Below are 16,044 nucleotides of genomic sequence, written 5' to 3'. Positions count from 1 at the left end.
TTAAATCATTTTGTAAATGGTGTTGCAGTAGAATTATTCACTGCTAGACTAAAAGTTTGACAATTATTTCATTGTAATTCACTTTTTAATCACACTTACTACACGATATTAAACCACATAAATAAATACAAATCTTGGAAAATAAGTCGAACTTATAATTTTTTAGAGGATATTTTATGTGTCGAAAGATGAGCAAAATATTTTGAAATGATAAAAAAATGAAATAGTCTCTAAGGACCTAGGGGAAAGTGGGGCACCTTTGAAATTGGGATTTTTCTCTTAAGTTTAAATTAAACTGAGCCATATCATAAAGTAATTTAGCTTTTCAATCCGTTTGTGCAGCTAAATTATATCACGATAAGGCTAAATTTTATTTAAAAATAGGTGAAAAATCCTAATTTCAAAGGTGCCCAACTTTCGTCTATTTAAACCAGGGTATTTCGATCGATATCTACTTTGAAAGTATGCAGAATTTTCTCTTTAACCAAGACACACATGGAAATAGAAATACTAGGAAAAATTTTGGGAACTTTCCATCAGTGAACGGTGGTGTATACTTTAACCCTTTAAGGACGATTGGAACACCGGTGTCCCATAAAGAAAATAATTTTTCCTGACTTCCTAAAGTTATTTTTTCTTATGTTTATACGTAATTGCAAAGTAGAAGGTTGAAGGAATCTAGGATATTTTTTTGTAAGTCTCCAGCTATTTTCTATATAGTAAATTTTTAAGCTAAAAAATGACGAATTTTTAAATTCTTATATTGAAATTGATTTTATTTATTTTTATACTTCCAATTTTTTTAAGCAAAACCGTTTTAGAACAAAAAACTACAATACCCAAACATTATATTTTTCATTAGAGTGAAAATTATCAGTCATTGGTATCGTCAGAAAAATTATTTAAATTTTTTGGCTATTTTTGTCCCTATCGTTCGTAGAGGCAAGAAATACACAGAATCAGACTTTGTTGGATTTTCGAATGTTAGACGTAATATGTTTCACAAGTTTTATTTATCGGTTTAATTTTTATTGCTGATTTTCGGTCAGCGAAAACTGTCTCGTCGTTAAAGGGTTAAAAATGCCTTGTCTAAAATTGGTTAATTAGAAAAAGTCCAACGTAAATAAATATATATCGCCTCTGAACAAAAAATCACTAATGCAAAAAAATATACATATTGCCCTTTAGATTTAAAAAGTGCGATTTGTCGAAAGACATACAGAAAGTAGGAAGTAGGGAGTTTTTTTTAACCAAAATCTCTTGGGGATAAGTTGGGGTATTTTCACCACTGAGGGGTGGATTTTGTTAGAAAATCTTTTCACAATCAAATGTGATTTGCTGAGATGCGGAGTTAGTATGTAAAATATTTGCATTATGAAATCCCTCTTGCAGCACAAGTTTTCAAGTTTTCCTTTTTTTTTCTTACACCAACATCCAAATGCACAAGCAAATGCACCCCTTTTCATATAGAAATTTCATCAAAGTGCGAGAAGAGAAATTTCACCATATAAAATGAAATGGATCACAATTTTGCTATTGCTTATACTTTGTATGGAAGAAATTGGTAAAATGGATTTAGTAGAGATTCGTGAAATTGAAACTCTTCAATCTAACCCCATCTTATTTGCCACTTCAATCATTTGGATCTGAAAAGGGGATGTTAAGATAAATGTTTCCACTTCGTCTGCATTTCATTATTTCTTTCATTCACGCGTCCGTGCCATGTGAACTACAGAAATCTCATGTGAATCCATTTTCCTTCATTCCAGCACTTACTCGTGCTACTGCATCGATGGCTACACAGGTGTGCAGTGTCAGACAAATTGGGATGAATGCTGGTCATCCCCCTGCCAGAATGGTGGAACGTGCATCGACGGTGTGGCCCAGTACAATTGTAGCTGTCCGGATGGTTTTGCCGGTAAGTACCCTACCCATCCTCTTTCACTGCCAAATCTTATACTGCCACACATGGAATTATCAGCATGTCATACCCAGGTGAAAAGTCATCTGTCTTCCCTGACTTTTATGCCACTCTCCTCTGAGATTCATTCTTAACACCTGTGATTTTAAATTACGGGACATTTTACAATACGAAACGTGTAAATAAAAAATAATACAAAGTATTACACTGAACTGGCTTTAGTAAAGCGTGTCCACGATAAGATTGTTCCCAAGAATAATGCTTTAAAAATGAAGTTTACATAATATTAAAAACAAAGAAAAATATTTTTTGAAACTTTAATTCATTGTAGATTTATTAGATATATTAGTTTTTTATTCAAGTATTTCATTGGCGAAATCTCGAATCTTCTTCTTGAGTCCTCCCATCTAGGTCTGTACCAGATCATCACCGCGGTTCTTGGTTGTTTCATTCCATTTTTTCTTGAAGTCCTCGATGTTTTCGACGCGTTTAGCCTTCTTCTTCAGACCGTATTTGATAATGGCCCAATACGTATCAACTGGACGGAGACTTGGTGTGTTTGGCGGATTCATCTTCTTTGGTACATAACGAACGTCATTGTCCTCGTACCATTCTTTCGTTGCTTTTGAGTAATGGTACGACGCCAAATCTGGCCAGAAGATCGGGGGTATGTCATGGCATCTGTACAGAGGCAACAGGCATTTTTGGAGGCACTCCGTGATGTAAATTGACGAGTTCATGTTGCCCTGCATGAAGAACCCCTTGCTCTGACGTCTACATGAGCAGATCACCATCCAAACCATGTATTTTTTTGGAAACTTTTCATAATTTTTGTACCTGTACTTTTTCTTACATCCTGTGCAAGACTTTGCGGTGTAATATTGCTGTCCTGGCGGTGGCAGCCATAATCCCGAAAGCCAAAATCCCGAAAGCCAAAATCCCAAAAGCCAAAATCCCGAATTTTTAAAATCCTGATAGGGATGAAATTATATGGAGGAAAATGTTTAGAATAATTTTCCAAGCACAGAAGATTTCCATTTGCCTCCAGCAAGCGCGAGTGAAATCGCGGGAGTAGCTATGACACTTTTAAGAATTCGGGATTTTGGCTTTCGGGATTTTGACCCATTCCGGATTTTGGCTTTCGGGATTTTGGCGTTCGGGATTTTGGCTTTCGGGATTTTGGCTTTCGGGATTTTGACCGGGACCCCTGTCCTGGTAATTGTTTGAAGTCTCCTTTTACGTATGTTTCATCATCCATCAAGATGCACCCACTAAAGCCAGACATCATCTTATCGTGCAGCCTTCGAGCTCGTGTTTTAGCTGACTGACTTTGTCCATTCGTACGATAAGGGGCTGCTTGGGCCTTAAAAGTCTTTAGTCTATTTCTCTGTTTGGTTTTGTGCACAAGACTGGGAGAACATTTAAGTTTTTTAGCCATATCCCTCACAGATGTCGAAGGATTGTTCTTGTAGCGCATGATCACCTTTTTCTCCAAATCTCGATCTCCAATACCCCGATTTTTTCCACATCCAGTTTTCTGGGCAGTGGTTTTACTGTCGAAGAATCACCCTCCGGACAGTCTGGCGTGTGGTATTTGTGAGTTTTCCAAAGTCCGAGTAATTGATTCCAGGATTTTTTAGGTATGTGTACACGATCAGTTCCCTTCTCTTTTCCAAAATTATTTCGTATCCAAGTGAAAAATGAACAGAATTTGATGAGAGTTCCACAGAAAGAAAGGTAAAAAACACGTGTTACAATGTTTACATACAACGAAAATGCGGAGCTATCTGTCATAAAAATATCAAAACAATTGGACAATTTTATCGTGGACACGCTTTATTTTATTTTAATGTCAGTAAAGTACGTTTATTTGCCATCGAGACTTCTCAATCACAGCCGGAGTTTGCCAAAGATAAAAGTTATTTCTATCTCTCGTTTCATCTACATAGTGGATGAAATACTTTCTGGTGGAATTTTATAATATGTCTCTATTTTGAACATGTGTCAAACTTCAGTGTTTGTTCAATGTTCACTTTTAGAAAAAACAAGTCAATGAGGCTCATGGCAGTATTCGTATTCAATTACCATATCCCTTTAAATCACTGAATTACATTTTTAATAGCTTCTTAAGATAGTGTTTCCAAAAATTCAAAATTAAGTTTTAATTCTTTAGTCAAGGTATAGAGTATCAAACTGTAGCCGTGAATAGACAGATTATAGCTTTCGTTTATTTTTTTTTAAAATGCGCAGGTAGCGTAAATCGAAAACAAGGAATTTCGAGTCATTCTTTTATTTGTCATTCTGTTTGTTTGTCTGTCCATTTGTCCATCCGTCTGTCCATCCGTCTGTCCTGCCGTTTGTCTGCAGGCCTAAGGAATAAGATAGGAAATGGAGACCATTATGCTTCAAGGGATTGCTTGAAAACACTTATATGAACTTGCTGTTGAATAATATTTCCTAAAAACGGTTTTTCAAGGTTAAAAACGCTCTAGAGGGACTATTTCTCAACTGCATGGGGTCATGTTTCTGGTCATTACAAAGGTTTTGGAACGTCTGTTAAGGCTAAATCTATTCTTATCAGTTATAAACCGATAAGACATTTTTATCCTAAAATTTAATTTCATTACTCTTAAGCTAATTTAGGAAATCTTTTCAGTGATATATAAATTGACTGATATATCGGTTGGGAACCAGTAAACGGTAAATCATGGGATAGGACTTTTGAGATATAGCATCGAAGTGACGAGTTTGAGCATTTCGCAAAATTTATCGAAGGTATCGAAGTATCAATGCATATATTCCGCAAAGTGTATTCCTTTGATATTGAAGAAATATAGTAAGCAGTTTTGGATTAAGTAAAGTCTAAACTTCAGTAATATAAAATTTCTGAGATTATTATGCAATAAAAGATGAGTCTTTTTGGTCTCTAAAATCTAAAATATAATTTTTATCAACAGAAAATAAAAATTGATCAATGTGCTGGATACAATTACGACTTAAGCCGAGAGACAGCTTAATGCACTTAATCAAAATAATGTGTAGATTACATTTCCATCAGTTTCTGACTAATGTTTTTTCTCGGCTTCACCCGAGAAGTGATTTAGTTAATGGGAAACTGGTATGAATTAAATCTTCTCTCGGCTTAATTCGTAAGTGTGTCTAGCAGATAACTTAAAACTTCAAAAGCACTGAAATCATGATATAAGCTTTTGGTAAAAGGCAAATAAAGATTATTTCGTTTCCTGTTAAAGTGGTACAAGTGGGACCATGGTACAAGTTGGACAATGGTACAAGTTGGACGGGGCTTTTTTTCTATATAAATTTAGTACTTCATTTTTATTTGTATATATTTAATGCTTTAGTTTTATAATTTGGTTCCTTAAAAAAAATTAGTACTGTATTTATCAAGAAAAAAATCCCTGTCCAACTTGTACCGGCGAATTGTCCAACTTGTAACACTATGTCCAAATTGTATCACTTTACCCTACAACAAATTTAGTTTCTGATTGTAGAAATTGCAACTAATTTTTTTTGTATCTGGGTTCTTAAAGTTTTACTGATATCCTAATTTTCCGTAAACCTCTTGAACTTTTTAACAAGAAATTTACATTACAATTTCAATTTTCGGTTAATTAACGTTTTATTTATTCTAGGTAAAAATAATATTTTCTTTTTCATAAATTACGTGTAAGTAAATAAATAAAGGTATTTTTAACATTACCTTTTGCTACCTACGTCTCTTGAACCCTCAACCACAAATTTCACATGAAGGCAAAAATCCCCCAAAAAATGTTCATGCGAAAATTTTCCAAGAGAATAAATGCGATTGTGTCAACTTCTTGGATTTCAATGGTTTCCAAACTTACTTTTGCAATGTCGCGTCGTCTCCTATGTCATGACGTAATATTAATTTTCCATCGTCTAAGAGAAATATTAAGTTCAAAAGCGCGTGAAAAGGTAGAAAAGTCTCAAGGAGAAATATACTTAAGCTTTATGCAAAGTACTCTTATATTTGCAGTAAGAAAGTTTTTTTTTCGTCATTTAAGATAATAATTTAAATTCATAATTTTTTAAATCTGTATAAATTTTAAAATGTTATAATATCCGCAGAATTGAAGGATTATTCCATTTTCATCAGACACTTCAAATATTTTTCCGCTCCCGGATATTATCAGCATAAATAAGCAATTATCTGTGCAATATTTTCTTTATGCCACAACAATGCATAAATTCATAATTTTATCAATGTTTTAAAACTCAGTGTTTGTTGCACCATGAAATAACATAGCCAAAATACCACACAGCGTTATATTGAATCAACAATGTATGAGCCACCCCCCGGATTTTTCATCCACCTCCCAAAATGCGATTCCCTGTCCTCTTTCCCATATTGTTAAACGTTTTATATTGATTTTTCGGTAAACATGTTAATACACTTCGACATTTTACATTTCACCGCCACCACGGTATTATATTTATAGCCCACTAAAGAGAATTGTGAAATTGTGGGGGTGAGTCTGGAACATTAAGTGAATTTGCTCTTATTCAGCATTAACATATTTTTTATGTGCGTTTCCCTCTTCAAAAAGCTCTCTCTATGCTTTCCGAAGAGTTGAATTCTCCTCTTAATGAGATATTCCCTTGATTCTTGTCATTCCTTTCAAAAAGAGCCCGATTTTTTTTCTACTCCCCTAAGCTCATTTGCTATGTACACTTAACCTTTTTTTTATTTCACATAAAAAAAAAATTATCCACTGTCCTAAAGCTCTCTGTGCTTAACGCAAGAAATGGCTTCAAAAATGACATAATGAGTTGTCAGAGAGGAGAAAAGCATGAAGAAAATGTTATTAAAAGTGTAAAAAATATTCAACTTTTCAATGCTATACCATGTGATTTAATTTGAAAACTATTAATTTTCTGAAAAAAAACAAATGAGTTTTAAAAAAAACACTCATTCAAAATTGCAGATGAAAAGATGTATTAAGAGTGAGAATGACAGATAAAAACCCATATCGAAAAGTGTTTTTTTTTTAGTTCATAAGTGTTTGACAGCTGTCATTCGGATATAAGAGAGATGAGTGGATATTATAGTTTCATAAAGTTGTACTCTCATTATTTTGAATAACTGATTACTCTAATATTTTCTAGATTGCTTAATAAAATTTAAAAAGTATTTGAGCTTTCCGCGAAGTCCAAGGGGCAATTCGTTTCAGGGAATTCGAGTAAATTTGACCAGTGAACTCATAGGAAACCCGTGGAACTTACGGGAAACCCGGGGAGCCCACAGGAAACTCGGGGAATCCACCCATTTTTTCACAGAGCTCACAGTGAAACCATGCATTTTCCAAATAACTCACAGGGAACCCGGGAAACTCATATATTTTCTCAGGAAACCTGGACAACCCGGGAAACCGGAAACTCTCGAGCCACTCTAATTGCTTATGACTAACCCCTTGGTGAAGTTTCAATATCATTGCCATTTTTCAGAACTCATAAGAAGAAAATTGTCACAATATTGTAAATTGGTTTAAAAGCCAGTATTTTGGAAATTCTAATGTCTTATTTACAACAATCTCAATAGGGGAGACCGTGGCAGAATTAATCAGGGATAGAATTGGACAGTGGAGCGTTATAATTTTCCTTAGAAAAAAAATTTTGAGCAAACTATTATTTATTCAGAGTAATTAACTCCCCCTTATTAATTAAAATATTAATCACAAATTAAAGGCAAAGAAAAACGTCATTTGCTGGCTAATTCTGCCCCAGTCTCCCCTACAATGCAATGTCAGTAATATAATTACAATATTCTCTTACTAATTCGGTCCTTTTAGGACCGGATTACTTTCTAATTCAAGTGGAAGTTGCATATTTAAAATTAAGTTTCTTGAATTTTTTCAAGTTTTAAGTTTGAAGCAAACAAGCTCAAATTTCTTGTGTTTTTCATAGAAATTAAAATAATAATAAATGTATAAATTTATTAAACGAAAATGCGGCTCATATCAATCACTGAGAGATTTATGCTTCTCTTAAATGACCATTTGATACCTTCACTGAGAGAAATTCGAAAAAGTTAAAATCACATTCCGGAAATGTTTATTTTACCCTGTAGTATTGATCCGAAATTGGTGTAAATATTATGCTTTTTAGGTGTTAGGGGTTAAAGTTACCGTTTTTCATGTTAAGTTTACCCTTAAAAAGATGAAAAATTTACATTAAAAATGTTGATATATTTTTACACCTAAAAAGTGTTTAAAATTATGAGGAAAAAATGTTAACCACACCCCCATTGTTTTTCTCAGTGTTACGATCTTTAATATTATATCCTACTACCGAATTTAATCATGAAAACTTGTAATTTGTCATTGTTATACTGTTATAAAGCCCTTCTGCTTCGAACTTGATCTACTGATGATTTGAAATAAATATCTCTTACCGTTCAGCCTCTAGGTCATATAAAAAAAGGAAAGGCCAGAATAATGAAAAACACTAACGCATTACTTTTGTCAACATTTCAGATAAATAAAAATGGCAAAAAACAAACGATCAGTAAAAAATTCTAAATGGGCAGTAAAAAATTAAAAATGAGCAGTAAAATATCTAACTATGGTCGGTAAAAAACTTAAATCTTTACAAAAATAGGCCTAATTTATATATTTAACATTTAAAATATTTCCATATAGAGTGAAAAGCCCCTTATTTTCCTTTTGCCAAAATTTGGACGATAATAACTGTTTCAAATTTTTTTGTTACTGATCAATTTTAACTTTTTACTGCTCATTTATTCAATGCCAATAAAAATTATCCTCAAATATGAGTCAATGAGGGTGGTAAATCGGTTAATAACATGAAAATATAAATTAAATTCATTAAAAAAAAAACACTTTTAATTAATTTTAATATTGCGCAAATTTTCTGGAATGTTGAATTAAATTGGGTATCTTTTAACAAAATTTTACAGTTGAAAATGTTTTCAAATGGCATTACTAAAATATGTTGCATTTCAATAGTTATTGATTATAAAGGCATAAAAATTGCATGCATCATATATTTTTTCCACAAAGGTATTAATAAAATTTGAAAAATGCAGAATATCTCATCCACTTTATTTCTCAACCTCAAACAGGAAATTTATGAATACAGCCAATTTAAGTTATTATGCGTTGCATCTCAATTATAATCGATATTTATAGGAGTACATTACCAATCGAAACTTTAGTTTTTATGTATATAAATATATATGTTAAGTCTGCTTATACTGCTGAAATTCAAAAGGAGAGCAGTATATAGAATCCGCTTTTTTTTTCAAAGTAGTCACCGACCATAAACTTAAAACGTAACTAAAACAAAACTAAAACGGTAAAATGTATCAACTTTCGGTCTTTGGTGCTGCTTGTTTGTTGAGCAATTATATCAGGGTGGATGAAAAAAAAACTACAATAAAATAAAACTCTAGTGGAAGGCTTTCAAGCTTCGCAAACTTTCTGGCTTCGAACACTTCATAGTTTCCCATATTCTTTTAATGAATCTGACCTATCTATGGGAATATATATTAATATGCTAGTCTTACACATATCCTTAAAAAATAGGTCAGGTTCATTAAAGAAATATTGGAAAAAAGAAAGTGTTCGAAGCCAGAATGTGTACGAAACCTGAAAGCCTTCCTCTATATTATTCCTGTTCCCCAAGAATTAAATAGATAGTAAAACAGTCTGACTTTCAGAATAAATTAATTCCTTTTCAATGTGATCCCCTTTTCTATTAATTATTGCCTTGATACGGGCAAAAAACTACATCGCTGGTTGCATAATTTTATATTCAGAACAGCCTAGTTTCATAAGGTATAAATATTCCAATCCACGAACAATTGCAGAGATCCTCCAACATGTGTTAGATCGTTTGATCTTATAATCTTAATTGAAAAACCTTCTTAAAATTTCATGTCTTAAGAAATTTGAACAGTTAAGCCATTCTAAATAAACATTAAGTCTCGTAATCCTATAGAAATGCTTAAATAAGCTCAGGCTGGTCCTCAAGAATATTTTTAGTGTGTAAAATTTAGCAGTGAATTGATTAGGTAAAGAAATTTATGCAAAGGACTACTAATCAATGATCCTATGGCCTTTGTGTATAACAGTTTGATATAGGGAAAACTGGAGCACTATCGAACATGGGGTAGCACCGAACACTACGATTTTCAAAATACATATTAACCCTTTAAGGACGATTGGAACACCGGTGTCCCATAAAGAAATTTTTTTTTTCCTGACTACTTAAAGTTAATTTTTTCTTATGTCTGTACATAATTGTAAAGTAGAAGGTTGAAGGAATCTAGAATATTTTTTGCAAGTCTCTAGCTATTTGCTATGTAGCAAATATTTAAGCTCAAAAATGACGAATTTTTAAATTCTCAAATTCATAATTGATTTTATTTATTTTTATACTTCCAATTTTTTTAAGCAAAACCCTTTTGGTAATAAAAACTACAATACTCATACGTAATATTTTTCATTAAAGTGAAAAATATTATTCATTGGTATTGTCAGAAAAATTACTTAAATTTTTGGGCTATTTTTGTCCCTATTGTTCATAGAGGCACAAAATACAGCGAATCAAAATCTGTTGCACTTTCCAAGGTTAGATGTAAAACTTATCATTGATTATGTTTCCCAGTTTAACTTATATTGTTGATTTTCAGTTCGTAAAAAGTGTCTCGTCGTTAAGGGGTTAAACATCAGAGGACGAGACCTATGTGACTTCATAAAGTCCATAGGGATGCTTGTCCACTGAAGAAATGTTCGTCATAGTCCAAATAGTTTATAAATAAAAATCACTGTTCGGTGCTACCCTATGTTCTCCGATGCCCCAGATTCCCCCAGTTTCCCCCAAATATTTCCTTCACAATTTCTCGTGTTAAATATTCTCAAGGATCACCTTAAGTCTTTTTGTGCCCACCAGCCACATGAATGAACCTTAGATCTGAAGCCTGTACAAATCTCATAGGATCGAGCACACTGCAAAGTTTTTTTTTTACTTATTTCCTTTTTGTAAATCAAAAGGACATCTCCTAAAGGATTATCACTGTGTGTATAATTTTATATGAACCACAGAAGCATGATTAACTTGTTACACTCAGAATTCAAGCATTTATAGTGCCCTCACAGACATTTTGAGAATTAACTCTTTAATCCCACGTATTATCCCTGCTTTCGTGACTCGCGTAATGTGGGCAAAATGAAAGAAAGTAACGGAGAGAAAATGAAGAAAAAACATCACCTCCTTTCACTTTTATTTCCTCAAGAGTGTGGTCAAAACATTGAGAACTCCTTTCCCATTTCCATCACTTTTTTTGTGTGAAAGAAAACACGCCATACGTCGTCGTCTCTCATTTTCCCCATTTACCCCTAGTGACATATATATATATATATATATATATATATATATATATATATATATATATATATATATATATATATATACTTGATGCGAGGGTGTGTGCTTATGGCTGGACAATGAACTTGGTTAGAGCACCCCAAGGAGAATCTAAAATGAGGACGATTATCGATTTGAATTGTCTCCAGACTAGCTGTCGATCTGTCTTTGAAAAGGAAATCCAATAGCTCTGAATCGAATATCAATTGTCACAACACTTGACCCTCTCACACCCATCCTTTGGGGGAGGATTTGTTGAGTTGTGAAGGGTTTGCTCCAGCACATGATGGCTATGCAACCTCTGGCATTTCAATTGATATCAAATCTGTGTCATAGACATATGTCTTAGATGAAAAGACTCATTAATCCTCTACCTTCGAATTAAACAGCGCTAATGGAGTTCAAGACAAATAATTATTACCATTTTGTGAAATCGGGTTTCTAATTAATGCATTACTCAAATTGTAAAATGACCGTTTTGTTAAGTCAAAGTTTTGATATATTTTTATTGACTCCTAGAAGGTTTAATACAAACAAATTTACAATAAAATTGGAATTAGAAAAATAATAGAAAATATCCTCAGATGCAGTTAATAAGAGTGTAAGCTCTTTAGCGTAAAGATCTCTGACTGAACTCTCGCAATTGTGAGTTCGAGTCCAACAACTAAACGTCTGAAAGAGCACATTATCACATGTGATAAAAACGTAATTTATATTCATCGTCTTTGCTCGAAATTCTTATTCTATTTCGGAATAGCAATGTGCCATTGTTATAATTATACGTTTGATATGAATATTCCGCTACGAATAATAACAATAATCGGCATTGCATAAACTAAAAATTTGTTAAATCAACTTGAATTTAAATCTCTTTAATTCTGTAAAAATATATAATTATATAACACCTTTAAAATATTTTCTTGGATATTTGAGAAGCTCAGAGCAAAAAAACGCTATTTTAATAGGGAAATGCATACGACTTAGAGTTTTTTTGCTCTGAACACCTCATTTAATTAATGTGATATGAAGAAAGCTGTTTTTTTTTTGTCATTAAACTTTTTTTTTAATTACCATCCGGATCTCCATTATCCAGATGGTAGCTGTCAAACATATCATTTTCACCCCTATCAATCGGTTATCGAACAGTTGAGTATATTCAAAATAAGTATATTAGAAAATTAAGTTGAGAACATTTAAATAATACATAGAAACATATTTAAAAAAAAAAAAAAAACATAACTATTCAAGCCAAAATCTATCAAGAAACATGAAAATTTAGTTTAAAATTATCGTGATATGATTAAAATTCATTATAGATAAAGAAATTGTCAAAAAACACTTGTTAAACTAACCATTAAAAGTACCTGAGTGGAATAAAATAATAATAATAAAACTAACCATTGTTATATACGTGCTTTAATTTTTGCTTCTCATTTAAAAACAGTTAGAATATAATATTTCTTATTCATATTAAATTCTTCTGTTGAATCACGAACTGCATTCTCATTTTTCACCTAAAACAAGGATAGATTACCCGCAAACATCGCGTGACAAAATGATAAAAAAGTAGTAATTAAATAGAATGATGAAAAATATCTCAGCATGAGATAAATAACACTCTGATAAAATATAGTGTGAAGCTCATTAATTTGCTATGAAAACTTAATGCAATGATTCGTTATATTATTTAGATACATTTTACTTATATTAAGCAAAAATCTACACTCAACTTATATTGAGCACAATTCAATCAAATACTAATGACTAATATTAACGTGCATGTAGGGGAGACCGGGATACTTTTAGCCAGCAAATGAGGTTTTTTTCTCGCGCATAATTTGTGAAAAAGTGATAAGGTTTATCTAAGGTTTTTATATTTCATAAGTAGCATTAGGATATTGGCTATATGAAACACTATAGTTCAAAGCTCTAAAATCCTTTACTTTTTCTAGAGAGGATAATGAAAAAAGTATGACACATTGGCTACAGTTGCCCCGACCTGGGTAGATATAGCCACTTTTGGGGTACTAATTGCCACCAGTTTTCCAAACGAAATTTTAAACTGAAAATACCAAATATTATTTCGCTTGATACACTGAAGTCCACTGATGCTAAATATGTCATTTAAACCTGAAGAAAAAGGCTTTATCCGACTTTTTTATGACATTTTTGTAATTGCGGCAAAATTGATGCAAATATCCTGAAAAAATCAATTTCACAAATTTTTCATCCGAATGGCAATATTGCTTGGAATATCAATAGTACTTTTTCATCTAACAATTATGCATGTATTAGTAAAAAATCATTGATAGTTTTAGCCCTTCAACGAAGAGTGGCTACATCTGCCTCGAAGGCTGTTTCAGTATTTATCATTTTATATAAAAAAGGAAATAATTATTATCCAAGTGAAAAATATCTCTTAATTAACTTTATCAAACCAAAAACAAAGTAAAAATATGAGATTTTGACTAACAACTTAGAAAACCAAATGCTGGGCCAAAAACTGTAACATCAAAATTACAATTTTATACCCATTTTTTAAACATGCTTCCAAATTGTACTATAACAGGATCAGACTTATAAATATTTCTAGGAATATGGGGATCTGTTCCTGCTTTCTTTAAAAAAATACTTTGCTCAATGTACATTTTAAGGGAAACAAAAAAAATCCACTGTCTACTTCTACCCCTGGCTAATTGTACCCCGGTCTCCCCTACTAATGATCTGCACTGACTGAGAATATGCGTAAAAAATCCACCATCTTCAGCAGTCCGTAACCAACGGATTGCTGCACTTCCATAACAAAGACGGTTGTCTGGGTATCCCGGAGGTTCGAGATCTTTCTAGTCTCTACTACTCAACCTAGGCATCAGGTTGCTACAGATGAGTCGGTGTTATGCCACTTGAATGAGGCCTCTAGTCTCCAGAAATGACTGGCGGGAATAGCCAAATCTGCACACATCGAATGGCCGGCACAGTCTAAGCAACCCGCCGAGGTGTATAAGCTCCACAGTGTCCACAGTAAATGGACGACCACAGTAAGTCCCAAGGTACGGCTTCGGCATTCAAGGACTCTCATGGGGGGAATCGTTGGCTGTTCCAGCCTATGCTACTGAAGCCCTCAAGGTACTTGACAGCCCTGAGAGCCCGTACCAATATGCTATGGAACAGGGTGACGACTGGCCAGATCATACAGCACAACGACATTAACTGTCGTAAGTGCGGTGCTTTGCCAGAAACATTAGGGAACATTAGCTCCGTTCAGTAATAACCTTTCGAAGAGACAAAGCTACTCCAAAGTCAAGCCAAAGCTATTCGAAAATCTCCCGGAAGCCTAAAGTGCAATTTCACTTACTCGCCACCGTAACGCTGATTGTTCTGGCATTTCGAATTTCTTTATTCTTAACACTTAAATAAATCGTCAACAATGTCAACAAAAGTGTGTAAACGTTTGCTGCAAAAAGTAATTTTATGTGTAGTTTTGTGGAATATCCGGATGGCAAACCGTTTGAATTGCAGTTTCATTAAAATAAATGTTCTTTTCATGAACTTGTTCACTTTTGTGTAACTTGTCGGTTTAAACGTTCGAAATTCCAACGATTTTTAGGCAAGTCTCTCTGATATACTTTCGAATCGGTAGAGAAGAAACCTCAACCGGAGACAGCTCTCAAATCGGGAACATTACTACTGATCGAGGGGATTGTGGGCATCTGCATTCACACCAAAGGTAGAAGGATTTAACGATACGATGACATCCATGACCTAAATTATGGATGAAATTGCTCGTCGCGATCCTGCGGCGGTGCTTCTAAGGGGCAGACAATGTCCACCGTTGGTAGCGGAACTCTTAAACCCGACTTGGTAGTAAAGAATCAGGAAAGAATCTTTATGATCGACTAAGCAGTCCGCCACGAGGACGAAGAGGGTCTAACCACCGGGGTCAGGGACAAAGTCTCCAAATATATGATGACCTATGTAAATGCATGATGCGTCTCTAAGGCCATTGACATATCTGAGGATTAGCCGAGAGACGGCTTAGCGTAATTGTATTTGAAATGATGGTTAAACTACATTTATGATATTGATATTTTTAATTAATTTATTAATGACGTGTATTTGTTTTAGTATTATAAGTTTATTAAACTGTGATAACCTCCAGATCTGTGATATCTCACTATGATATCGAAAATTTAATTGTTTTATTCCTTATCCACCGACCGTTTAAGCCCTTTAAGACCATTTGAGTTATTGAATTTCACCTTAGAAACCATTCATTTTTATAATAATTTAATACCCGACGCGAACTTATCACTGAGACTTTTCATTCTGTTTTCTCGTGCAGAAAAAAAATAAATTGTCTCACAAAACGTGGTCGGATTTTAAATAATAAAAAATATCCAATTAATTTAGTATATTTATAGAGTTGAACGGAATTTATTCATCTATGTTATTCCTTCACAGTCACTTTTTAGTTACAGTCAATTTTATGGCCAAAATTAGGTATATAATCAAATTTAAAGATCATAAATTAATTGACATTTGGCTAAAAATTATAATTTAAAAAAAAATAGCATAATGATTGCACAATTTTCTGGTATAGTGAAATAAATTTGATATAAATAATGTGCATATCGTGTTCTATTGCATAGACCATAGAGTCTAGATTTATTTATCTCTTTCCATCAAATTGAAAT

General features: G+C 33.2%; 1 protein-coding gene across 1 annotated transcript in view; it reads left to right on the top strand.

Annotated features, from left to right (window-relative positions):
* The window catches only part of LOC129805688 (protein eyes shut), a 129,009-nt gene that overhangs the window by 60,227 nt on the left and 52,738 nt on the right, over positions 1-16,044 (top strand). The window contains exon 3 of the mRNA XM_055853770.1: positions 1,770-1,918. Within this exon, the coding sequence (XP_055709745.1) occupies positions 1,770-1,918 (149 nt within the window). The remainder of the gene's footprint in view (positions 1-1,769; positions 1,919-16,044) is intronic.

The sequence above is a fragment of the Phlebotomus papatasi genome, chromosome 3 (genome assembly GCF_024763615.1).
Source record: "Phlebotomus papatasi isolate M1 chromosome 3, Ppap_2.1, whole genome shotgun sequence".
Taxonomy (NCBI): Eukaryota; Metazoa; Arthropoda; class Insecta; order Diptera; family Psychodidae; genus Phlebotomus; species Phlebotomus papatasi.
The sequence above is the reverse complement of the archived record's forward strand: the minus strand, read 5'-3'. Positions and strand labels throughout refer to the sequence as shown.